Source organism: Paramormyrops kingsleyae, chromosome 18, assembly GCF_048594095.1.
Source record: "Paramormyrops kingsleyae isolate MSU_618 chromosome 18, PKINGS_0.4, whole genome shotgun sequence".
Taxonomy (NCBI): Eukaryota; Metazoa; Chordata; class Actinopteri; order Osteoglossiformes; family Mormyridae; genus Paramormyrops; species Paramormyrops kingsleyae.
The window spans coordinates 12,585,294-12,611,893 of record NC_132814.1 but is presented as its reverse complement, the minus strand read 5'-3'; the positions used below and the strand labels follow the sequence as shown (position 1 = coordinate 12,611,893).

The 26,600-nt window shown below is 41.5% G+C and overlaps 2 protein-coding genes and 2 non-coding genes across 10 annotated transcripts in view; 2 read left to right on the top strand and 2 right to left on the bottom strand.

The window, feature by feature from the left end:
* The window catches only part of b3glctb (beta 3-glucosyltransferase b), a 35,059-nt gene extending 28,041 nt beyond the window's left edge, over window positions 1–7,018 (bottom strand). Inside the window, exons 1-2 of one of the 2 annotated variants that reach the window (XM_023827774.2) lie at window positions 6,852–7,018; window positions 4,078–4,124 (exon numbers count right to left, since the gene is read on the bottom strand). In XM_023827774.2, coding sequence (XP_023683542.1) covers window positions 4,078–4,124; window positions 6,852–6,915 — 111 coding nt within the window. In that variant the 5' untranslated portion in view covers window positions 6,916–7,018. Of the gene's footprint in view, window positions 1–4,077; window positions 4,126–6,851 lie in introns of those variants that run through there. The other variant, XM_023827775.2, reaches the window with a different exon arrangement.
* Window positions 7,019–15,104: 8,086 nt separating this feature from the next.
* alox5ap (arachidonate 5-lipoxygenase-activating protein) lies at window positions 15,105–22,884 on the bottom strand. Of its 6 annotated transcripts, XR_011983434.1 has the most exons (7): window positions 21,884–22,437; window positions 21,232–21,313; window positions 20,070–20,140; window positions 18,829–18,910; window positions 15,963–16,053; window positions 15,563–15,617; window positions 15,231–15,369 (listed from the first exon to the last, which is right to left on the bottom strand). XR_011983434.1 is itself a non-coding variant. In XM_023827722.2 (6 exons), the coding sequence occupies exons 2-6, from the start codon at window positions 21,948–21,950 to the stop codon at window positions 15,207–15,209; spliced, it is 465 nt and encodes a 154-aa protein (XP_023683490.1). In that variant the 5' UTR covers window positions 21,951–22,071; window positions 22,713–22,884; the 3' UTR covers window positions 15,105–15,206. The 6 variants fall into 6 exon arrangements, 5 of the variants coding, with proteins under 5 accessions (XP_023683490.1, XP_023683489.1, XP_023683492.1 ...); XM_023827722.2 differs by lacking the exons at window positions 15,563–15,617; window positions 15,963–16,053 and adding an exon at window positions 22,713–22,884 and having other exon boundaries at window positions 15,105–15,369; window positions 21,884–22,071; XM_023827724.2 differs by lacking the exons at window positions 15,563–15,617; window positions 15,963–16,053 and adding an exon at window positions 16,895–17,000 and having other exon boundaries at window positions 15,234–15,369; window positions 21,884–22,438.
* trnae-uuc (transfer RNA glutamic acid (anticodon UUC)) lies at window positions 22,761–22,832 on the top strand. Its single transcript has one exon. It is a non-coding gene; the product is annotated as a tRNA-Glu (tRNA).
* Window positions 22,885–23,145: 261 nt separating the features above from the next.
* Window positions 23,146–23,218, top strand: trnav-aac (transfer RNA valine (anticodon AAC)). The gene has a single exon. It is a non-coding gene; the product is annotated as a tRNA-Val (tRNA).
* Window positions 23,219–26,600: the final 3,382 nt, after the last annotated feature.

Sequence of the window (26,600 nt, the reverse complement as noted above, 5' to 3'; positions counted from 1 at the left end):
TGTGACCAAAGCCTTATGCCTTAAATTTATAGGCCCCAAGCTCACTGACCCCCTCTACTGGGTAAGTGATTACGGAACTGCACAGACGCTGGACATTTGTATACAGAAGTGGACATTTACTGAGACAGCAGATCATTAGAGTCTCCCTGAATGTTAGATATTTCTCCCTATTTTCATCACTTCGGTGCAGGATTTCCAGCACATGTCTCTGACAGTTGCAAATGTTTCATCACACAAAAAAAACTTAAAATAAATAAATTAATAAATAATAAAAGCTGTCATCTGCAGTGGGGGGGGGGGGTGGGGTGATTAGTCATGTGACCATGACTTAATTAACTTTTCAATGCAGGGAGAGACATTTTTAAACTCCATAGCAGCTGCTCAGATGTGGTTATAAAGAACTCCAGAACAAGAGGCATGAGCCATCCTGGATCTACTCTATCTCCATGTTAATTGCCATGTCCTACTGGTGGAGAGCCAGACCAGCAAACTGGGCCAGATGCGATCCCTCCTCAAACCCAAGGTAACACAGGACTGTTTGCAGGGAGAGCAGATTACAATCACCTCAGCTTTGCATGAGAGGGAAGCCCTGTAGAGTTACCATGTATGGTGGCAGCCATGGCACCTGCAGTTAGAAGCCAGTCATTAAAATACCAGAGAGGCATTACCGCAACATTCAACCCAACAGTCCATTTAGAAGTGAGAATGGATGGAAGGCGTTTCCATGGAAATTTCTGACTAGACACGAGGGGATGACTCAACACCTCTTTTCAATCTATGGGAAATGAGAAACTTCTGAAAGGCAAGGGCGCCCACTAAATGATTTGGGTTCACCTGATACGGTGCTCAGTTCCATTAGCTGATTGCCACATGGACACAAGACCAGAACACAACTTTAGAATAATCCTTGAAGCCAGCGGAACAGAGAATGCTATACATGGGAATGTTATGAGCAGACAAAGAAATAAACCAGAGACACTGATGTGAATCATACGGCTGAAATTTTTGACAAACAGCTATCCTCAGGCTGAGTTCGGAATGTGATTTAGTGTCTGTGGTCTGGACTTGGCTAAGTGTGTGGGAGCTGGGCTGATGGGACACGCTCATCTGCTGAATCAGACCGGATGGGGGAATTTCTCCCAAATTCGTACCCAGCCCCTTAACCACAGTGTCAGAAAAAAGAGTACCAATTTGTACTCTTGCTTGTCACTGGGGCTGTATCCTCAAGGGTAATTGTACCTTTTAAGATACAGAAATGAACTCTGAAGTACATTTTTGTACCATTGGGGGTACATTAATGTTGTTTGTAGATTAAAAGGTATATTTACCTACAGCTAAGGGTACAACTGGCAGACCCTTGAGGGTACAGCCCCAGTGACAGTCAAAGGTACAAATCTGCACTCTTTTTTTCTGACAGTGTATATATGCATGGAGAAGGAACAACACAAACACCTCACAGAACACACTGCCGACACTAAACACACAGGCACACACAGAGAATACAGCAGAGAAGTGCTGTTTAATCCCTGACCACCATCCCTGTTTAACAACTTGCAGGTCGTCTTGTGGAGAATAAGCAAGACGTCAGGCTCTTTCTGCCTTCGTGACAGTAAATGGAAGAGATGGAGCAGACCACAGCATGTAGTCATGCACAGACACACGCAACAAAAATGGAAAGCAGGTTTGCCTAAAACCTTGTAAACCGCTGCAGTCTCCCTTCCTCCGCAAGTAATGTCCAGAAGACCTTCAACATGACTGCTGGCATAAATCTGACAAATGGCTCCAATATAAAAAATATCAGGTAAGCAGCGTGAGGCTAGTCTGCAACATGAATTGCAGATTTCCCTGCTCAAGCACATCGTAAGCAGCTAATCACCAGGTTTAGTAGGTATAATTGAGCAGGAAAATCTGCAAACTGTGTTGCAGACTGACCCTCTGGGGCTGAAATTGGGAACCTGGCGATTAGTGCACTCAGTCAGGTGGAGGTCATCCCCTGCTTGCCAATGGTGCAACCAATGTGGAAATTTGAGTGCCCCCCTGCCCCACCCTGGATCTAGTTAATGTCACTCACAGAACATGGAACACAGTGTTCCCAAATGCACAGGCTGTATGTGCCATAACTATAATTTTAGCAGTTCCTAGAATTGAATGCAGTGCACAAAACGTCGCCACAATTGCTGAGTAATTTATGAAAATGGGATGTTTTTGGACTTTGTGTGTCTAGTAGAGAGCCGGTGACCGCCTTCGTACTTTTTCTTCAAATGGACCCCCCACTTTACTGTTGAACCCCCCCCCCCCCCCCCGCCACCACCACCATCTTGCCAGTGCCCCTCCCCAGAAAATAATCGGAGCCTCCACTTCTGCCTGGCAAGTGCAGAAGTACATTCACACCTACGCGCACAAATTAGACACTCCAGTTCCTTAATACTTCCATCCTAAGCAACTTAAATAGCTCAGCTCCCCACTCTACACCTACACAGCTGTATGCTTTGCAGACACATTATCTGCCTTAGAGTTTCACTCTGGAGTCCAATACAGCCTGCCCTGACAGAACAGTTTTTGGCTACGTTAAGGGGAAGAGTGCACTGCCCTCTTCCACAGGCAGCTGCTAAAATAAAAAGCTCATCTTATCATAGTACATTCATAAGCAGTAAGTAAGTATACATTAACATCCTAACAGCTTTAATATACATTAATAACAAGCATTATAAGATAATAAAAAACATTATAATCGTTTAATCGTATAAGGTTTGTTATTGATGTATATTAAAGCTGGTAAGGTATGTTAATGTATACTTACATGCTGCTTATGAATGTCCTATGAATGCATTATGAAGGTGCAACAAATGTTCTACGAATGCATTATAAAGGCATTATGAAGGTGCAGTTAATGTAAAACGCTACCGAACATCCTCAGTGCGGTCTGTCCCGCCCCCCCCACCCCTCTCAGCTTTACCCAGTGGTATCAGTAAATACAGGGACACATCTCTCTGAGCAAAAGCAGCTCCCTCATTGTCCCTGGGCTGCTGGGATTTTGCACAACGAGCGAAACCAATTTTCTTAATCCTTATGGTGGACTGGAGGAAAATCCCGACAATGTCACTGAGAGGGTAGGGGGAGCAAACTCCAGATTGAATTTTTTTAACAAAGCCCGCAGTGTACCAGCAGGGGGTCCCAGCTAACGCCACTTATTGCGATTCCCCTGAAGAAAGAGGCCTTGTCTCTCCCTGACTGCAGAAGAGCAGCAACACGTGACGGGGTGCCAATTTTGCAGCCCTGCTGGACCAAATGTCAGCAAGTGCCCAGTGAAGGAGGAAGGGGCCAGCCTGAGGTGGAGCCGGTCAGGTTCACATTGGAGAATCGGCTTGGAGACTCCGACGGCGCAAGTTTCAAATTTGTAAGTTTCAAGTTTATTGCGACATGTGCGATGGGATGCCTCCTCATACGCTTCCCGCAGGCTGTCAGTTAATAGTACGATACAGAATAACAGTGAGCAGCATCACCACACAATGAGGACACTGTGACAATAAATAACATGGACAGCAATATTACACAATAAATAACACTGTATGATAGATAACACAAAATGACACAAAACATATCACAAAACAACAGTGGTGCTGATAGTCAAACAGCCCATATTCTGCGAGAGTCCATCTCTGTCCTGAGTATTTCGGTTCTGCCCAGTCTAGAAGAATGAGCTGCCCACATTTGGAGAGAAGCGGGACCGTGTGTATTCTAGTGTGCGGTGCAGAACTTTGTTTCTGGGACTGGGGGTGGGATTACAATGATACATATTATAGTCCTATGGGGTGGTTTGTAGCTTTTAGCAGGTTAGGGTTCTGTGTTGGAAGGTTGTGTGTTCAAATCCCGTTTTCACCATTGGGCCACACACATGTTGACCATGACTCAGAACTCAAAGAAATCGGACCTTTAACGGCTGAGACTGAAGATACAGAAGACAGAAGCTTTGCATAAGGGTAAATGCAAAGAAATTCATGCAACAAACCAGGGATCTAAAATTAGAACCCCCCCCCTCCCAATACAACCCCCCCCCCACAAACAAGCTGTGCTTACCTGAGCGCTGCTGTCTTTTAAGTCCCTGCCAGGGATGCTGAAAGGCACTATGGAGGGATCAAATTAAAAAAGGGAGGGGGTTGGTTATAAGAGGAGCAACGGGGGGGGGGGGGGGGGGAAGAGATGCACATGCAGATCAGAGCGTGGCCGAGCAGGAAGACACATCAGGAGCTCAGAAACACTCTCGGCCCATGTGTGTCTAACCCCTCCCACGGCCCCTATTTTAAGCACGCGATCGCACTCCTCATGGCACACTGCCGCTTCAGTGTAGTGTGGGCAGGACGTAGAGCATTCCGGTAGAAATACGTATAGGTGTTCCCACGCTGTGTCTCCTTATCCTGCTGGGAAGAGAAAGGATGCATGGTCCTATGACACTTGCTGCCCTCTACAAGGAGCAGGGGAGGGAACTGTACTCTTACGGGGGGGTATTTAACCCAATTGCTGTGCAAGACTTGAGCAAGGCTTCATCACTTACAATTTTAAAAAGAAAACAAAATCTTAAACTGGTCTGAGGTTTGGTCAGTGTCAGAATGCATATTTTCATTTCCTTACTTTTTGCGGCGTGCATGTAGGGAGGGCAGCAAAAGCAGAAGTGTAAACAAGCTGCACAGCATCTGCCCAAAGACGTGCCTCTCCTCCACCACCCCCATCCGCTCAAGACCCCGGACCCAGAGGAAGAGGAAGTCAAAAGGATGTGGCTAATTTCAGGACATTATACAAATGCTGGCTGGCCTCTCGAAGCCAATGTGGGCAGCCTCTGACCTCACAAAGGTCTTTATCGCCTCATTCAGTCTCTTATTACTGATTAGCACGTACCTGTCTCCATAGTGATAACAGTGATGGGAGAAAAGGCTTTGAAAATCCACAGTGAGCAGCATTTACAGAGTGTTGTCAATCATTGGCTGGTTTAACCCAAAGGGAACCAGGAAAACAACCAATAAGAAGAGCGATAAACCAGCTGATGATTTAGAATGCACAATAATCCCACCCATTGTTGGTTTGGAACTCTACTTTCTCCAGTCACCAACTGACTAAGCACAGAGAAATTAAGCGCTGAATGCACATGATCTGAACCTGTGAATATCTCCAAATATTCAACCAAAGCTGCTGAACATGAATAAAGGTACCTGACAGGAAACAGAATATCTTAATTCCCCGGTAGAAGGATACATGTATAGTGGTGAAAGTCTTTTGAAAGATGGATTGCCATTTCAAAATGCTGCAGAGTGAAACAGCACACAGAATACTCTTGCCCCATCATGAGATTCGAAGGTGAGGAAGAATGTGAGAATAAGGGCCTGAAGGCACGACTGTCTACTCAAAAATGTTGGTTAATCCCGCTATCTTAAGAGCATCTGAAGGCGTCTTGACTCTCAGAGCGCCATTACGTTCGTGTTCGGGTTTTTCTGAGTGACGGATAAACACCACATCTGTACCACAAGGCTGTCCAGGATGGCTGGCCCTACCACAAGCAGATCTGCCTGTCCACTGCAGTGGGGCTCACATTTCAGGCCAGATGGATGAGGATGCAGGAGCACTGCATGCTGAAACTGGCTAGCAGTTTTTATATTCAATAAAGGGCACCTTTCACAGAACAAGCTAAATGTACCTCAAATGACTATATTTTCATGTGGCGACAATGTTGTGTTGTACATTTCCGGTAAAATAATTATAAGGGCAGCAATCAATCAAATTATTTCTCCCACAAGTCAGAGAAAAACATTTCAATAAATACAATTACGTTACATTTCAAATACATGTACGTGCGTAAATCATGTAAAAACAGTTTAACTGCCGAACGGGCAACAAGTGAGTTTAGTATAAAAGCAGATGAATCATTTCTGTCTGTGGTTTTCCACGTATGTGTCGCTAAATCGAATGAAGTGTTATGGAAAAGCTAAACTGTCTTAACGTTAGTGCATTTGTTCGAGAGCAGCACAGCCGCAGGCGTCGGTGACCCAGTTATTTTCAAGACAAGCACAAATGTAAAATGTAACTTAAATATGAATGTAATTCAGTTCGTGCATACTAAGTACCGTACTACAGGATTCCGGTGATTTTTACAGCGGATTTGAAAACAGGTGGACACCAGCTAATTACTCATAAGTAGGTCTGTCAGCCTGAGTAGGTAATATACCCTCACCAGTACATCTAATGATGACTAATACAGACTTCTTCACCCGTGAAAAATCACATTTCAAATTATGGGTTGCAAGTGGGATTAACGCAGGAGAGACTACATTTAAATCATGAAGCAGACTGATTCCCAGTCGCACAGAAGAAACCTGTACACACAAAAAAACAATCGGTGTTCATTAAAAAATCATTTCTCTAAGTTGGTAAGCGTAGGTAAGTTTGGTCAACATATTCGGGGTGTACAGAACTGGCTTTTGTTACCTCACCATTATCTTACTGTGTACACGTATACGCCACTTACTGCCGTAAATAATAGCTGTATTAATTAGCTAATAAATTAATCCATAAGCGGCGACGCTCCGCACTTTTAGAGAAAACCGCATTCACAGCCACCTGCGCAACTCGCGGAAAAAAAACATAATACACGAGCTGCTTTGTATGTGCGGCCAGACAACGCCGTGGATGCGTGGGTACTGTCTCCCAGGAGCGCGCGGCGAACGCCTCGTCGCCTCCACATCCCCACTTTAATAAGCAAGCGCACGGTTCTGGGGGGGGCGTCGCCACGTGCATGCGATGCACATCAAGGCTATGCACTGATAAAAAGGAAGGCAAGCGATCGCAACTTCAGCTGTACTTACTGAAGAAGAGGAGAATGAACCAGGGCGGGACTTTGATTCCGGCGTGGAAGTCGTCGGGCAGCATAGCGACACGGCACTGGCGGCTCCGCGATGCGTTACACCGGGCAACGCTTCCGAGCGATGTTTCCAGCAACCCGTTGACTACAGATATTCGATGGGATTTTTCATTATATATATTCTTATTATTTATTTATATGTTTAGAAAAGTTGTTCAGGTGCGCGCTCTTGTGGTCAGAGATCGCAAGTAGTCTTGTAATTATATCTACATCTAACACATTCAGTTACATATGTAACACATGCTTGTCGATGTTGGAGCTAGTGTCAAGAGGTTAAATATTCAGAGTTACTGACGTCAGCTGAATATCGTTATGAATCAGTTGAATAAGTTATTAGTCAGTATATGCTTGACTCATGGGCTTAACATACATTTCTCATATGATTCAGTAAACAGTAATACCCTGCTTGTATTCCTTCCCACACAGAACTTGAACCTATTCACAAAATACAGTACCAGTCAAATGTTTGAACACACTTTTAATGCATTTCTCTCTATTTCAGCTTAGAGGAAATTAAGTAATACATATGAAATACTGCAACAGCCATACAAGTGTTCAACATCTCAATATTTTCTCAAACTATAAACTCTTCGAAATAGCCCCCATTGGCTTTGATGACAGCATTGTAGACTCTTGGGATTCTTTCAACCAGCTTCCAGATGTAGCCACCTGGAATGCTTCTCCACCGGTCCTGATGGAGTTTCCACAAATTCTGGGCACAAGTTGGATACCTTTCTCTTACTCTTTGATTCAGCTCACCCCTAACCAGCTCTATAGGGTTTGGGGGGGGGGGGGCAGGTCATCTGTCACAGCATTCCATCTCTTTCCTTGTTCACAAGATAATACAGCACTCATATAACCTCGAGGTGAGCTTAGGGTTGTCACTGTGTTGAAAAACAAATGATTTTCAGTAGTTGTGTCCAGACTTTTGACTGGTACTGTATGTTTATTCATATTTATACAATTTTACTCCAAGTTCCTCCTGCAGTTCAAAAAACATTTGTTTGTCAGCATTGTTCATAGCATTGGTGTTTCGAATTGCCCAGTGTGTGTGTTTGTGTGCTCTCCAAGGAATTGGTATTCCTTCCAGGGCGTCCCCTGCCTTCTGCCATGTGCGTCTAGGGACAGACTGCACACCCACCACAACCATGCACTGTAAACACGATTATGAAAGACGGTTGGATGGATTTATGCAAGTGTAGTGCTGCGGTAAACACCTGAAGCCAAATTAAAGAACTAGAAAACATCAGTAAAAATATGCTTTTAATGTATATTATGAAAACAATCAAATGTTTTTTGGGAAGTAAGGTGAAATCAAACTCAAAACTAATCAAACTCCCCAAACAGACAGCAACACTCAGGAACCCCCCTAATTCTAAACAAGAACTTAAAGGATATGTCAAATTGCACTGGTTGGCTCCACGGGGAACAGGCAATTTCCTCAGTTCAGCCCTCCATGGTCAGAATGCGATGACAATTTCCTAGGGATTCCACAGGACTGTCTGCTTCTGGTAAATTTTATATATTTACCAGATGCTTTTTTCCAAAGCAACATACAAGTGAAGCAAATGGCATTTTGTAAGGATACATGCTTTTAGTTGGAGTCAACTAGATATAAGTGAATCTAGGCATAGCTTCCAATGGATGTCCAGGTACAAGTGTAAGAATTATTGGAGCAGGGGCTACACAACAATTTCTGACAAAGCGAGATCTAATAGGACTATTCAAGGACTAAAAGTGCAACATAAGGACATTCAGGGAGTGTAAATAGGTATCAGGCTAGGAGAGAAATTCATGGAACAGAAGGGGCTGGAAGGTGGAGCGGGAGTCTGATAACCGGACGTGGTTCAGCAGCTCATTCCACCCGCGGGGAACCACACAAGAGAACCTTCTGGAGTGACAGTTCTCTCATGGTGAAGGGAGCTCCAAGCAGTGTTGGTTTGCTGACTGAAGGGGGCGAGATGGGACATAGGTCTTGAGGAGCCTTTTAATGGAGATGGGTTCCTGTCCACTGATGGACCTGTAAGCCAGAACCACGGACATGAACTTGATCTGAGAGCTAATAGGGAGCCAGTGAAGAAGGGGTGTGACATGAGAATGTTTAGGTTGAATGAATATCAGGGGTGCTATAATGTTTTGAATCATTTGCAGTGGTCAGATAGCACAAGCCGGTAGACCTCTTAGTACAAAATCGCAGTAGTATAGTAATGAGGTAACAAGGACCTGAACTAGAAGCTGAACCTCATAGTAAGAGAGAGAAGGCCTGATCTTCCTGATGTTATACAGGGTAAACATGCAAGATTGAGAGACCGCTGTTATACGCTCAGCAGAGGACAGCTGGTCATGTATCATTACCCCTAGGTTCTTGGCAGACCTTGATGGAGAGAGCGTGGATGATCCAAGCTGAACTGTGATGTCATGTTGGAAGGTACAGCTGGCAGGGAAGACAAGGAGGTCAGTCTTGGAGAGGTTAAGCTGGAAGTGATGGTCCAAGCAGAGACTGTGGTGTCCCCAGGAGAGAAGGTGAAGTAGATCAGGATATCATTTGCGTAGTAGCGATCAAATAAGCCATGCAACTGGCTGGTCTGACCTAGAGAGGTAATGTAAAGAGAGAAGAGGAGAAGGCCAAGGACAGAGCCATGGGGAACACTGGTTGTTACCTGATTCTGGTGATTCGGACACCCCTGCACCCCAAGCCACTTGGAACGATCTGTCTGACAGGTATGCTTCTACCCAGCACAGAGCGGTTGCTGTCATGTCAAGCTGAAAAAGGGTGACCTGGAGGATTTGGTGGTTAACTGTGTTGAAGGTGGCAGAGAGATCTAGCACTATCAGTATGACTATCGACACATCTTTTAACTGCCTATTTTTGCTAAGAAACACTTACCGCACCCTTGAGAAACAGGAGCCACTCCCACCCTCTAGACGAAACACTGCTGCTGCGAGGAGTGTGCTGCGTCTGAGATGCACCTATCACACAGGCAGAGTGGCTGCTCTAATCTGTTAATATGGGCACCAAAAATTAAAATCGATACTTTCCGCACCCATGATACCCATGCCGTTCATCCTGTGTGTCCCGGCCCTTATGCATGCAGCCTGCCATTTTTGTGGTTATCCTCCGCTTCCTTATTAACCATACCTGCAAAACTGTTGAAGTCTGAATGTCAATGTCCATTGAGCTTGAAAGTGGGCTGGCATATGTTAAGTTTGGGGGTTAGGGTTAAGACTGTAAAGCAACAGTCTAGCAATTTCGAAATGGCCTGTTTCGCTTCCTTCTTTTACATATTAAGGAATTATATTTTATATTATAAATATGCCGAATAATTTTTTTCAACTATGCCGAGGAAAAGTCAGGTTTTCATTCTACGGCACAATTCCATGTGGCAGGGAATGTGCCAGTTGTAAGGGGAGAGTTACTCAGGTGGGTAAATGCAGGGATTACTGTAGGAGGGGAGAAGGTCCAGAGGGGAAATCAACAGTCAGGCTGGTGGACGGAGGGAGAGGCGTCTCATTCTAGATGCTTCTGCTTGTGGTTTCCTGATGAATTAGCAAACCACATCCAGTCATTAGATTCTCTCCACCTTCAAGAAATACCTCAAGACCCATCTCTTCCAGGAATGCCTCTACTAATCTATGACACTCTGTGTTCCCTGAATGCTCTTAGTATTGCACTTTGCTAAATTTATAAAATGTTAATATAAGCAGGAGCTCCTAGGGAAATCCTCCCAGAATCTCTAGGAAGTGACATCATAGCATTCTGACCATTGAGAGCTGAATTGAGGAACTGTTTGTTCCTCAGGGAGATGGCTGCTTATTAGGTGTCTTACTTCGTTGGAAAGATATTGTGTAGTTCTTGCTCCTACACTGATTGCACTAGTAACTGGGAATTAATTGGAAGCTCAGCCCAGCTGCACTTATGCCTAGTTGACTCCTTGACAGTTGTATGTTTGTAATGTGCCATTTGCTTCACTTGTACAGGCTTTGAACAGAAGCTTCTGTTAAGTAAAATGAATGTAACTAACAAAAATGAATGAATGAATAAATGAATGAATGATCAAATAAATAAGCTTTTGAATGACTAACGTGAAACTACTGGAATCAAGTAAAGCCATTTAGAGCTGTCTCAACAACAATCCCATAAAAGCCCATGTGTGAAGTCACATGATCACAACCTCTCTCTGTCCCAAAGTGTCAACAAGGAAATCATCTTGTGTCCAATTGAAAAGGAGCCCCAAATACACCTCCAGTATCTCTTCCTGGTGATGTGGTATTGGCCTGAGGTCAAGACAGCCTAGATCAAAGGACAGACCTGTGGGACACAACTTGTGAGTCAGCAGCAAAATGTTGCCGCCTGTTTTTTCACAGTTGCACTTGGAGCAGTCTGAGCTGTCATTTCATTATTATTATTATTAGTAGTAGTAGTAGCATTCTACAGTGGCACTTGTTTCCCATTTCAGTGATCGTGTAAACACGAACCATTTCTTTATCACTTGACTGGTTGCCCAGTACTCGCATCCTCAGCCTCATAGCCCCTGCTTACTGGGACTCCATGGATGGTGGCCTGCAAGATAAATCATGCTGGGCAGTGTGGTAAGGAAAAAGTGTGATGTGTACATTTGGGCAGCCATACCTGTGGGAATGTGACGAAACAGACAAAACTGAGGAAAGTATTTGATGATGGTATATAACCTTAAATTCAAGCCTGATTTTTTTTACAACAAAATTGGGCAAATATATGGTACTGTGCACAAGTCTAGGTAGTCAAAGAAAATGTTTAAGGTTAATTATCTGGGAAGTAAGTGTATAGGTCCTACAGAATAAAACAAACAAACAAAAAAAATTAACATTATAACATACAGAATTTAACAGCAACACAATAAAAAAACAAACAAGAATTTTTTTCTGTTCTCCAGAAAGCTACTGATATGTTAATGCTAGCTAGATGAGAACCACTATGGTCCTAAACCTCTTCTCAGGGACACCCCAGCATTTCCATATATTCGTTAAATTTCTCCACCAACTTGATGAATTAATTAATTGTTTAAATAATTCAATGAAGTATTGATTAGCCGCACAAGGTGAGGTAGTGGTTGAAGTAGACACTGGTGTATTGGACTGTTGTTGGACTGTTGTTGATGTTAGGAGAGGTTCTAAAATGAGGAAGCTGACACCCTGATATATCATAGTTTTACACCAACATGAAGATCATTCAAGCATAATTTTCTTTGACTGCCTAAGACTTTTGCACACCATCTCTTTAAACAATCTAATTCACCATTTGTGTGTAACCACGAAGGAGTACTAATTCCAAAACTGGTGCATCACTACTTGACTGTGCTTGTGAGCGACATATGTGGGAAGTGCACGCATTGAGACACAAAACACTTACTACAGTAATTTTATATGGCATCGCCACGTGCCACGAGGAAAGACTGGTAACGAGAACCTGTTGAATGAAAGTTACTGAAGTGGCAGAGTTCCGGATGAGTCTTCCAGCTGGTTGTGAGGTGGAGATCCGTGGGACGTGTTACAGGGTCGTTAGATCCGACACAGGAGAAAACTCCAAATTCACTGATTTGATAGTGCCAAAGGAGCAGAAATACTCCATATGAAAAAAACAAAAAAGACGGGTATCAACTTTTATTTACTTTGGCTTTTGTGCTCAGTGTAAACATTTGGTTTATGTTAAATGGAATTGGTCAATTAAAGATCATAGAAGTGATTTATAGTCTATGCATAGTTTATAGGCAAAGGCAAATTGTTGTCATTTCGGTCTCGGATGAGTACTAGTTCCGCACACAAACTCACGGCAGGGACACCTCGACAGAACTCCCTATTATGGGGCTCCTCTGCCATCCATCTTTCTGTCTCAGCAACCCTGAAAAATTATTTTCTATATTTCTTCAGATTTAACATGGTAACTGGGGCTGAGCCACCAGACCTGTGGTCATATTCTAAAAATACGAAAACAGGAGGTAAGACAGCTGGCATAAAGCCTTTAAGTCATTTCCAGCCGTGACTCTGAAACCGAGGCACTCTATAGCTGTCTACATTTTCAGGACATTTTCTGTGTTAACGCGCAAAAAGAGGTTTATAATAATTAAAGTGCCGATTCCATGGTAGCTAGCTAGCTTCCCTGGTATTTGCACCTACTTTCTTCCTATAAGTCTTGTTCTGGTTTTTTTGCATTATATAACCAATAAATACTGAACACATACCTTGCGAGAGGTTTGTTTTTTTAAGCAGTTTGAAGTTTATCTTTGTCATTTCCAATTTTTGTATTTGTACCAATTCAATGTGACAAGATCTGTACAAATAGTGTTAGAAAATGATTTGGAATTAGAGTAAAAGATATGATGAGTATAGACTTTCTATAGTGTAGTATAGTCAGTACTTGAGGAAAAGTTAATATGCACCTAAGGGCAAATCACAAAATTTGTATGCCCACCCCATACAACCCGCAAATATACAGCCAGGTCCATAAATATTGGGACATTGACACAATTGTAATCTTTTTGGCTCTATACACCTCCACAATTGATTTGAAATGAAACGAACAAGATGTGCTTTAACTACAGACTTTCAGCTTTAATTTCAGGGTATTTACATACAAATCAGGTGAACAGTGTAGGAATTACAACAGTTTGTATATGTGCCTCCCACTTTTTAAGGGACCAAAAGTATTGGGACAAATTAACAATCATAAATCAAATTTTCACTTTTTAATACTTGGTAGCAAATCCTTTGCAGTCAATTACAGTCCGAACTCTGGAATGCATAGACATCACCAGACGCTGGGTTACATCTCTGGTGATGCCCTGCCAGGCATATACTGCAACTATCTTCAGTTCCTGCCTGTTCTTGGGGCATTTTCCCTTCAGTTTTGCTTTCAGCAAGTGAAATGCATGCTCAGTCGGATTCAGGTCAGGTTATTGACTTGGTCATTGCATAACATTCCATTTCTTTCCCTTAAAAAACTCTTTGGTTGCTTTCACAGTATGCTTTGGGTCATTGTCCATCTGCACTGTGAAGCGCCGTCCAATGAATTCTGAATCATTTGGCTGAATATGAGCAGATAATATTGCCCGAAACACTTCAGATGTCATCCTGCTGCTTTTGTCAGCAGTCACATCATCAATAAATACAAGGGAATCAGTTCCATTGGCAGCCATACATGCCCACGCCATGATACTACCACCACCATGCTTCACTGATGAGGTGGTATGTTTTGGATCATGAGCAGTGTCCTTTCCTTCTCCATACTCTTCCCAGCACTCTGGTACAAGTTGATTTTGTCTCATCTGTCCATAGGATGTTGTTCCAGAACTGTAAAGGCTTTTTTAGATGTTGTTTGGCAAACTCTAATCTGGCTTTCCTGTTTTTGAGGCTCGCCAATGGTTTAACATCTTGTGGTGAACCCTCTGTATTCACTCTGGTGATTCCTCTCGATTGTTGACTTTGACACACATACACCTACCTCCTGGAGAGTGTTCTTGATCTGACCAACTGTTCTGAAGGGGTTTTTCTTCACCAGGGAAAGAATTCTTCGGTCATCCACCACAGTTGTTTTCCGTGGTCTTCCGGGTCTTTTGGTGTTGCTGAGCTCACCGGTGCGGTCTTTCTTTTTAAGAATGTTCCAAACAGTTGATTTGGCCACACCTAATGTTTTTGCTATGTCTCTGATGGGTTTGTTTTTATTTTTCAGCCTAATGATGGCTTGCTTCACTGATAGTGACAGCTCTTTGGATCTCGTATTGAGAGTTGACAGCAACAGATTCCAAATGCAAATAGCACACTTGAAATGAACTCTAGACCTTTTATCTGCTCCTTGTAAATAAGATAATGAGGAAATAACACACACCTGGCCATGGAACAGCTGAGCAGCTAATTTGTCCCATTACTTTTGGTCCCTTAAAAAGTGGGAGGCACATATACAAACTGTTGTAATTCCTACACTGTTCACCTGATTTGTATGTAAATACCCTCAAATTAAAGCTGAAAGTCTGCAGTTAAAGCACATCTTGTTTGTTTCATTTCAAATCCATTGTGGTGGTGTATAGAGCCAAAAAGATTAGAATTGTGTCGATGTCCCAATATTTATGGACCTGACTGTACGACCCCTACCACCCCTCCTTGAAAAATAAAAAAAAACTCAACCATTGATGATGATTATTTAGTTAAATGAACATTTTAAAAATCATTTGAATGACTTTTTTTATTTCAAATAAAAAGATCCATTTCAGAAACAAATTCTGAACAACCAAAGTCTTGCTATACTATTTTGAGCAGGCGGGTCTTCTCAGGGAATCAAGAGCAGAGCAGAGGCCGCGTTAGTCATGGTGCGGATGTACTCCTTGTAGTCGACAGCAAAGTACTCGGCAAGCAGGAAGCTGATGATGCCCACGACGGACATGACGAAGAGGAAAGCGACGATGCGCTTGCCGAAGAGGTACCCAGGGGTGCTGTTGGGGGGATGGGGCAGAAGCTGGTGTCACTGTCAGTGTCAAAACATCACACATTATAACATGACTGACTGCTTGGCAACGTTGTGAGAGCAGCTGTGAATCTGGGATGGAACAAACCTTGTGCTCAGCAGTCTTTGTAGTGTAGCGCTATAGTAATTTATCAAACATGAAATTAGTCAAGAAAAATTACCTCACTTAATCTCTAATGGATCAAAAGGTTCTTCAGAAAACTTCTTTCCTATTAACTGAGAATCAGAGGTGCAACATTACTTTAGTTGAGCAGTTTGCTTTCCAGATTTGTACTTTACTTGAGTGTTTTAAGTTGTTGTAACTCTTACTATCACTTTGTTACATTTCTGAGTCAAATAATGACTTTTTACTCTAATACAGTCTGCATGAGACCATGATTACTCACAAAATTAGAAAGTAAAATAAAATATACAAAAATAAATGTGATAAGCTATACAGTAACTGCAACCTGCTCTTTAAAAACTCTCATGTTTACTTATAACTAATCTTTTAGATACTTTTGATATATTTCTCTATTTTTAGGACTGATTTTGTTACCTTATGTCATTTCATTTTGTTACCTTATGTCATTTCATTTTGTTACTGTCATGCCCAGCTCCGTACGATCCTTGTGTGTGCCATGCCCGCATCTGAGGGTAGGGCTGAATGATTCTGGGTAAAATATGAAGCATGACTTTTTTCACTCAGAATCTCTCTAGGTCTATTCCCCTGTCATGTGTCCATCGCTTCTGGGACTGGCAACAGACAACTATGACTCTGCACAGGACAAGTGAGTATACAAAATGCATGGATAGAGAGATTCTTGAGCAATATATTTATCTCTTTTTATTATTATTATCGTCCAGTCATCATCACCATCATCATCGTTACATATTGTCTTTATGAATATAGGATAACATGCCCGTATTACTGGCTGATTGTCATGCCCCGATCGTGCCGATCCTCTTGTGTGCCATGCCCCCTCATCGATCCTGTGTGGAATCCCCATCTTACCAGCTGTTTCTAGTTGTGTTAATTGCTGTTGTATATACAAGTTTCTGAGTTTGTGAGTTTCTGTGAATGTTTCCCCAGTCCGGTCATTGACGTCAGTTAATTATCCATGCCTGTTGTTTCATGTTCCCAAGTGTGTTTCCTCCTAAATAAACCCTACGTTACCCCAACTCCCTGGACTTCTGCTCCTGTGTTTCTGCTCCGTACCTGCACGTTGTGACACTGATATTTAAATTTTCTGTTATCAATGTTCAAAGTTACTGGCACCAGAGCTAAATACATCCATCCATTTTCTGCACCGCTTGTCCTATTCAGGGTCTCAGGGGTCCAGAGCCTGTGGGCGCAGGGCAGGGAACAGCCCAGGATGTGTTGCCAACCCACTGCAGGGCACGCTCACAGTCACAGCTACTGACAATTCCCTAACTCCTATTCACCTTAGCACAGTTTTGGATTGTGGCTGGAAATGGGAGAACCCAAGGAACAAAGCGTGCAAACTGCTTACACATGGAGTCAGGGCAGAGACTCAGACCCCGGGCCCAGAGGCGTGAGGCAACAGCCATGTGATGCAACAGCGGTTAGTGTCACCATGCTGCAAACCAGTGACACCACTAAAATAAAGGAGAGGATTGCTTTGGTCAATAAGCCGTTTTCCGCAGTGAAGGATGGGGGATTTCGCCAGTTCATTCACTGCATTCACCACCAAGTCTCAAAGCACCGGCTGGCAGCATATTTATAACTTACTATTGCATCTGGCCCGCAGATCAGTCTTTCATTTTTCACAGAATAAAAAACAGTGTAGTATTATTCTGCTAAACTGCATAGGGGAGCTTTGGCAAATTTCACCACTGCCAACTGCAGTGGCCTCCAACTGTTACCAAGTTACCTACAAATGGAACATTTTCTGAATAAAAAGAGAATATCCACTTATCCTCTTGCGACTCAGTTTCCTTATTGTGATGCCCTATAACTTACAATGTTATATTCAAACCCATCTTTAGTGAGTTTAAAAGGATAGGTTGCTCTTTATAAGATAAACCTGAATGAGTAGTACTTTTTACTTTTCATACTTAAGCACTTTTAAGGTATTTTATACTTTTACTAGAGTAGTATTTCACTGGATGACACTCACTTTTACTCAAGTACCACTTTCATGTGAAATCTGAACTTTTACTTAAGTATCAAAATTGAGTACCACTGCAGATAATCTACTGTGAAACCATAATAGCTCAAAGAGGAAAAAAAATATGATGATGCAAGCATAATTACCATTTGCTTCACTCTCCAAACTCATTTGCAACCCAGGCCTTGTGTTTCAAAATTAAAAAGATAGCGGCGCAACAAAAGACAGGTGCTACAACTGCATGCCAGGCACGTTTGCATGCGCCTCCTGTATTTGCATACATGCATGCAAATGTGCCTGTGTGTCTAGGCACGTCAGCAAGTTTGTTTGCATCTCTGCATTCAGGTCTGTCACTGCAGAGGTGCATGAAGATAGAATCTAGCTGAGGGAATCCCCCTATTGTATGCTTATGCATAATTTGCTCGTATACAAATGATGCGAAAAAATTAAGAGTCATGAGTACCCAAAATTAATCACAGAAGTTGGGCTGCAATACAGTTCAAATAAATCTCGTGGCAGCGAGATGACACCATAATCCCAAAACAGAAGAACAAATTATTCTTAGCCATCAGCAAAGGGAAAATACAATGATCATTTTTATTAACTCGAATGAGACTAAAAATTTGCTTCTCTTAGAACAAATGCTACTTTACAGCCTTTAAAAGCTTCTGTATCAATGGTCAATTAGGACACTTTTGTTACAATATTTCAAATTTGAATTTGAACAAGAGCAGAGGATCAGGACATAGTAATCATAGCCTTATGACCAGGCCTAGACTAGCCGTCTGGCGTAGAGGGCATTTTCCCAGTGGGACAGTGGCCCCGCCCCGTTCTTTTGCATAAAGTCTGCAAGATATGAGTCTGACTAGTACTAAATCTCCATCACATTTAAATTAAGTCTGAAAACAGCTCAGAATTAAACAAAGGGTAACGCTTTACATTAATTGCACCTTCATAATGCCTTTATATTGCATTCATAAAACGTTCAGTACACCTTCATAATGTATTTATAAAACATCATGTATGTATACCTTAACATTCTAACATCCCTTAACAGCTGTAATATACATTAACATTAAATAATAATAACAAACATTATACTTGTATAATCATGTAATGTTTGTTATTAATGTATATTAAAGCTGTTAAGGGATGTTAGGATGTTAAGGTGTACTTGCATGCTGCTTATGAATGTTCTATGAATGCATAATGAATGCATTATGAAGGTGCACTGAATGTAAAGCGTTCCCAAACAAAGTTTTCTTGCTAATTTGACCTCCCAAGACAAACCAACCCCAAAGGAGAGTGAAAGATACCTTTGTGGCGTTTGGCCCATATATCCCACAAAGTACTTCTGTCTAACAAACAGGTACATAATTCCCGCAAAGGCAGCCGGTGCTGGAGTGAAGAAAAGAGAAAAATGAGTAAACTCAGTCATACATACCTCAGTTTCATACATGTATAACCTTTACAGTACTGCATATTTCCACATTTGAAATGTTTTTTATTAATGTTTGAGGACAGTGTAATATAGATGAAGGTACAATTGGGACAGGGTGATACTACAGCAAAAATTTAACACACAAACACATAACAAGAATGAATATATCAGAATTTATATATTTAGTGTCCCATGTGCCTTTGGCTTAATGTAGCCTTGACTAAGTAGCCCTGTACCTAATGTGTATATATAACTGCCTGTGGCTTTCAAATTACCCTCTGCTCACTTGAATATCTCTCAACTTCCTGTTTCGCAACCACATCACCTATTGCTATGGCTGGTGGAGAAAGTTAGCATAAAGTTTGTTTAGATGGTCTTACAAAACACCTTTGACCATTAAGCTCCAGCTAGGCAGGGTAGCTACAGAATTCTGCGTTGTCGTTTGAGTCGGACAAGCTAGAGGAGATTTGGTGCCTTTCCGAAACCTGCAACTAAACATCTAGATTGGTGGAAAGAAATGGATCTAGAAGCTACTGCCAACTGAAGGGATTTCCTCTCTTGTGCTCAGATGGAACTAACAACCCTAAACCAAACTGACATGACAGCTACAGCACACATAATGCGTGCTTTTATATGCTAGTGGCCAAAATTGTGGACACACATAGCATTTTTGGCATTGCGCATTAAAAATTACTACACCAGTATTGGCGGCAATGTCTATAAGGAATGCTACAAATATGAAGAATGTTACAAAGAATGTTACAAATATCATACATTGGACGATTAAATAAGTAACTGGAGCAACATTTGAATAAAGTTCTGCAATCTCTAAAATTGGAAGAGTTTCCACAATTCTGGCCAATGTTGTACATCATATTTTAGTAATGGGGTCAAAAAATCACCAGGCATAAGCTTTTTCAGCAGCCAGATATAATCTCAAGACCAAGATGACCCCAGCCTGCAATGACCCCTGTTGGTTAATTCCTGGGGCTTGAATGGCCATGGTGTTGTGGAAGGGAATATGTCAGCTAACACGGGGCAGGGCTAGGCTTTGGATATTGGATTCTTTCTGCCCTTAATGGCTGAATAAATCACTGCAATCATCAGCTCCCTTACCTTGGCTCAGACATATGCCAGCACACCACATAACAGCGATAAAGGTGGGATATGTGTCCATGCAGTTCCGACTGTAAAGGAACAGAAAAGACCATGTGAAATGAAGGGATGTCTGGTAACTCCTCTGCTGAGTTTGTGTTCTGATGGGATGTGTTCAGCTGTATGGACTATATACTGGTGTTCTGACGAGTTGAGCTACTTATCGAGACGTGCTATCGAGCCTTTCTGAGCATGTGCAGTTCCACTGTCTTGGGATTAGGGTTAGGTTTTAGGGGTTAGGGTTAGAGTAAGGGTTTTAGGGGTTTTTGGGGGGTTAGGGTTAGAGTAAGAGTTAGGGTTAGGGCTATCGATTAGCACTACGGTAGCCTAACTCGACAAAGTAGCTCAACTCGACAGAACACCGGCAACATCTCCGTATGCAACACGTGCAAAAACGGAGGTGCAGGTAGCTTGCGTCTGTCTTACACTGAGGTATGAACTCGTGTCTTAGCAGTTAAGTAAAGAGTCGCTTTGTTATAGCAAATTAAAACATAATCTGAAAAAGGAGGTAAACCATGTCAAGGAATTTGAAACGCTTAAATTCAAATTTCAAATATGTTGAAAACTATACATTTCTTAGGCTATTGTGATCAACCTCATAAATAACTTTCTCCGAAATAGACTGTGTCATTATATGTCTTTCCGGTACGTGCGCTCCTTTGGCGGAACACCCTATTTTTGTACACATTATGAAACCAAAATTTTTAAATTATAGTTTCCAATTTCTGGGTGAAAACATCTAGTGAATGATCAAAATTTAAACAAAAGCATGACTTATCCCCTATTACTACTTGCAATTTAATGCAAATCTGAAGGTATATATATCCATTTGAAGCTAGAAGGAAATTAATTCTTCTGGGATGTTACTGTAATTTCCAAGAGGATTTCCTGTGCTTTTTTTCGTTTAAACAAATTATCTTTGCAGGGTTAGTCAAAACATGAAATTCGGCTGTTGTAAAATTTAACCCAACATGCAAAAACAAATGAGGCAAATAAGGTATAGCCCAAGACAAATATAATGTTTGACTTTGTAACAAAATAATTCTCCACCAAAGGGATCAGAAAGTCTGTCTGGAAGTGTATTTCTTTGCTCGGATCTCTAAGTGTATCTTGGGGCACTTACTTCGCGCAGTAAACTCTTTCGTAAACAGCCGTTTTTGCATTGGCCGTCTTGCATTCTTTTTCAACCTTATTCGCAAATGAGACTGGGAAAAAAAGGCAGTGAAACTATTGTTAGGACACCGGACGTCTTTGCATAGCATCCACTCACAACATCATCACACTAAGCTTTTTAATTATTATTGAGATATCTGGGGTCCAAGCAGACCTCATACACAGCTATAAGCGCCGCTGTCACGTACACATCCAGCAGGGACGCCTACTCTCTCGCATCTGGCGAGACTGTCTTACGCGAGAAATATTACGGTAAATCTGTATTATTCTATTATATTAGTTACATCAAAACCGTTTGGGGTAGTTTGCAAACCCTATAAACTACAAGATAATAAAACTACTACATACATGTAAATACGTGTGCATGCGTGTGCAGACTTGACTCAAATTGAATATCTCACTCCAGTCAGCTGATCAAAGTTGGCAACTTTGATACAATTAAGGACCCAAAATGTTTTACTCATGGGTTATTCTACATATTTTCACTCATGAAATAGTCTGGTAATATCTGTCTCCAGCGGAGAAAATGCACAGCTCAGTTCTATTTGCACGGAGAGAGAAAAGCCTGTTTGTCATATTTAAGGGAGTGTAATTCCTCCTACCGTTTTGCAGGACGCTCAGCAGGGTGACTATGACCAGCATGAATACGTCCTCCATCACTTCCCTCATTGTGCAGAGCTATCGCAGCTTTGCAAGCCGACCAACGGACTGCTGGTCTCCGCGGTGTCCCGTCGCATTCATTGCATGAGGAAATGATTTTATCTTTCAACATGCACTGATGCGCTTCCTGCTGCAAACACATTTACATCGCGCCTTATAACCACCGCTTTTAACCTATAAACCATTTTCGACAGGGGCGTAGGAACCAAGGAAACCTAATATTTAATATTTCTTCATTCCTCCTCTCCAAATAATAAACGTTTACATTTAAATGATTAACTTTAGACGTGTTGCTCCCCCGACAACATCAAACTCTCTCCTACGCCATTGATTTTCAGGAATTTATTAATTAAATTAGCGTACCCTACTGACTGACCGTTAAATTGCAGAAAGACTTTAAGAATCTGTATTTCGTGATACTACGCCACAGCTCTTTGCCAAGCAGTAACATGGAATGTTTAAACTTTACACCAGAGACAAACCAAACCGATAAAGCTGGTTATAATTCTGAATTTTGAAAAAATAAAATAAAAATAGGCACGAAGAACTTTTATGTAAATATAGAGTAACCCACGGATCACTATATGGTCTCTACTTTTCGTCGACAACCCTCCTAATAACAACATGTTTTCTATTGTTTGTCGTACTGTTTTTTCCTGTTATCTTCCACTCTTAAACAATGCAGTTGTCTAATGCCACTCTAGGAGTGCGTAAGGAGATAAACATATACATATATATACATATATATTACATTTAGCCAATAATAAATACCTTCTACTTGTCTTAACAAGCAAGGAAGTAAGCAGGTATAACAACTTCTCCCATATGGTCTAGCGGTTAGGATTCCTGGTTTTCACCCAGGCGGCCCGGGTTCGACTCCCGGTATGGGAAAGTTAAGTTTTCTCTTTTAAATAAATGAACAGAAATTCAACACTATTCATAAATTACGACGACAGGAATAGCGTGACGTTTTACTATAATAATAATTTCATAAATCATGCGACCAACGATTTACTTTGTCATACACAAACCTCGCAAATTCCACATAATGCCATTGTGTGTCAGCCCACAACTTAAATATACCAGAAACGAATATTAAACCAGAAAAAAAATAAATACAGAAAATTCAAAGCTGAACCAGTATTACTGAGTTTATGTAGCCTCTTCCTCGTGTGACAAAATAACAAACCCGAGGTATGTCTACGTTTCCGTAGTGTAGTGGTTATCACGTTCGCCTAACACGCGAAAGGTCCCCGGTTCGAAACCGGGCGGAAACATATTTTGGATTGTCTGTTGCCGAAATTTGAAAAAAGAAAAAAATAACTGGAATTATTTATATCCGGTACCATTACGATTTCATAAACGCAAAAAAGATAGTAGCAACTTACTTCCTCCGCCTGATGGCGCTTATGGCAGTATATTGCGTGAGATGAACTATGCTGTCTGTTGTTTTCAACTGTTGTCACCTATTCAATCTGTCATATGTGCACACAATGAAATTCTTTTGTTAGCGCATGATGCCATAAAAAATAAAATGGAAAAATGAAAATAATAGCAGAGTACATAGCATAGAAACTACAGAAAGACAAAAATAAATTAGAGACCAATGTAGAATATATGTAAAAATATGAAGTTTACATGTGGTATAGAATGGAATGTGCAGCAAGTAAAATGCCAGTCAAATCTTTGCAAAATCGCCAGACAAAACCTCATACATACATTGGCCAAGACTTCTACAGGGGTAGATGATCAGAACAGTGACCACGGCAACGCGCTTTCAAACTGCAGAAAATAATGCAAGGTGAACCATACCTGTACCTAACTGTGAAAACTACATAAAAGCTAATGCAACATAAAAACAAATGAATTATGCTGGAAGACAGCCTCTGGGGTCAGAAGGCACTCAGTACTCTACTGAGGAAAAGATAAGTCCTTGGAGATTGCTGATGTCTATAATGCGGTCAGAAGAAATCCTTTTAGATGTTCCATTGATGATATTTCAATGCCTGAAAGGAAAATCTAAAGCTGCAAACAAAGGATAACTAATGGAACATGAACCAAACGGTAAAAATGGAAATTACATACAGCTCAGCCTCTTAGGCGTCAAAAAAAAAAAAAAAATAGACAGAACTAGAAGACTTTCGGATTAAATTAAATTAAAGTGGTTCCATTTGCACGAGTACAGGTACACTACAATGCTTCTTTTCGCATCTTCTGTTTTTGCTCTCCTATGAGACACACAATCACATGTACAGCTGAGAGGGTAACTTGGGGTCCAAGTTTAGTGCCAGCCATGTATCTGGCATAATGGATGACTCACCAATAACTGGGTAACAAGAAATAAAAGGTTCGGCTTTTTTAATCTGGAAGGAAGGACACGGGAAAGACTGTAACAGCACACAACACTGCTAATGATAAAATTACGTTATTTCAATTACAGTATGGCAGAGATTCCAACCCCAACAATAGATGAAAAAGAAACTGAAAAGTTTCATGGCACAATAGACAGAATAAAATAGATACATATAAAATAAATGTCAGTGGCCTGTATCACCTTATACTGGAGGTCTAACTTAGTAGGGAAACTTATTAGATGTAAGATAGTCTGGGTATAAATGTAAGAAAACAAAACTTAAGTCCGTTTAAACTGGGGTACTTAAAATCCAACAAGTTATCTGGCTAAACAAAAAATCCTGCTTCATGATACAGGCCCTTGGTGACTGGAAGTCAATAATAACATAGCAGGTGATATAGGTAGCCACTATGGAAACATGAACAATGCTGGAGACTGACTTGTCAGCTTCTATTAATCTATCAAGCTCTTCATTGCCAATATATTCTTCAAGTGACCAAAAAAAAACACACAATGTAGTAGCTACTGCTGGACATCACGTGACTTAATTCCTAGAAATGACCTAGAGAATGTACCCATTGTCTTCGGTGACAGCACCAGAAACAAGAGGTACACGATATATTGGTTAACATACTTATAAATAATTCTGAATAAAAGTGAAGCCGAATTCGGACGTCAGTCTTTTCAGGACGTCGGTGCTGTATACAGATACACATCGTCCACTAGATGGCAGGGGGATTACAGTCTACACTGTGACTTCAAAATAGTAAGACACTGATTTGGGAACGTTCGTCATTATTTTCACATTTTATTCACATTATTAACACGTGAGGGGAAAAAAATCAGGATAAAACAATACAAACACTTCTCGCTAGCGTTTAAAACAATGACAATTTAAATACATAAATACATGTCGACATTTAAATATGATAACCATTAACAAGCAAAAAAAATTGTCAGACGTAGGCTACTTATTTTGAGACGCTCCACTTTTAAAATTTATCTAAAAAGCCGAATCCACGATAACAACTTACACAGTCGATGTGTTCACTTTGTCTCAAAATATTAAGAGGCAAAAATATGGCTGTTAAAGGACTCCTGCGTTTTCTTGCAATATCCTGAAATCGAGTGTTTTATGTATGAAGCTGACACGTACACATTTGTTAGGGGGCTACAAAGAGCATTTCTTACGCGCCGCGTTAGATTGCCTGTTCGGTAGCCTATTAACTGTTCATTTGTTTTTTTTCTTGATATTGTCCAGTTTAAATAAATATAAGAGCTCTTTGAAGTTATTAAAGTAGACTTCGTAACTGTTCGTGCCTCTAAGTATCTGCAAGAAACGCATAGTAATTCGCATTATGTTTTCCGCATGGCAAGATATTTTTCATAGTAGCTATTATATTGCGCCGCTGTTAATCGAAAGCAGGATACATCTGTTGTTGGAATAAAAACTTGAGGATTTCACAGAGAATCAGAAAGGAGTCATCGATATGCGCAAATGCAACCATGAGGCATAAGAAAAAGTCTAAGTTAAAATCAACCTACCGTTTTAAGCTCAAAGAAGCGGGAATCGTTGCTATCTTTTCCACATCTGCAGTAAAAAAAAATCAGTCTGGCAGCCACCTATCCAAAGCCGAATTTTGGAGATCCCTACAGCAGCCTAGTGTCGTCCGGCAGATGAACTAACAAGGTGCTCAAGGCAGAGTAGCAGCTCCGTGTAGCTCGGAGGTGGCGACAAATACGAGCGAGTCTTGCGGTTGAAAATTGCGGGTTTGCTCACCAGCGCTATGCCTGATGTGGGGAAAAAAAGAGGCGCAACCTAAGAGAAGTTTCAGGCATAGTGTAACATCGGGAGATGGCTCTCTGATGATGAGTTTAATGATCCTCAGGCCTCACGAGAACGAAATTTCCAGCTTCTTGAAAATGTCTACTTATGTTTGTAGTTTTCTCACTAAAAACAACCTCCTGGACCATCTTCAGTCTTGGTTTCAAACCTAGACACTCAACTTTGACTGCCCTCCTCATTGCTGTGGACGCTGAGAGCCGCAAGAACTGCATCCCAGCCATCTGCCCCAATCCTTCTAGACCTCTCTGCAGCTTTTGACAATTAATCGTGAAATCCTGGCCACCCCCTCAACTTGGCATGGCAAGGACTGCTCTGCTGGTTTGAGGCATACCTGTCTGACAGATCGTTCCAAGTGGCTTGGGGTGCAGGGGTGTCCGAATCACATCAGATACCTGATTAGGGAGTATGGTGCCCCCCCCCCATCGTGTAAGTATACCGTAACCTCCTAACATGCCTTAAC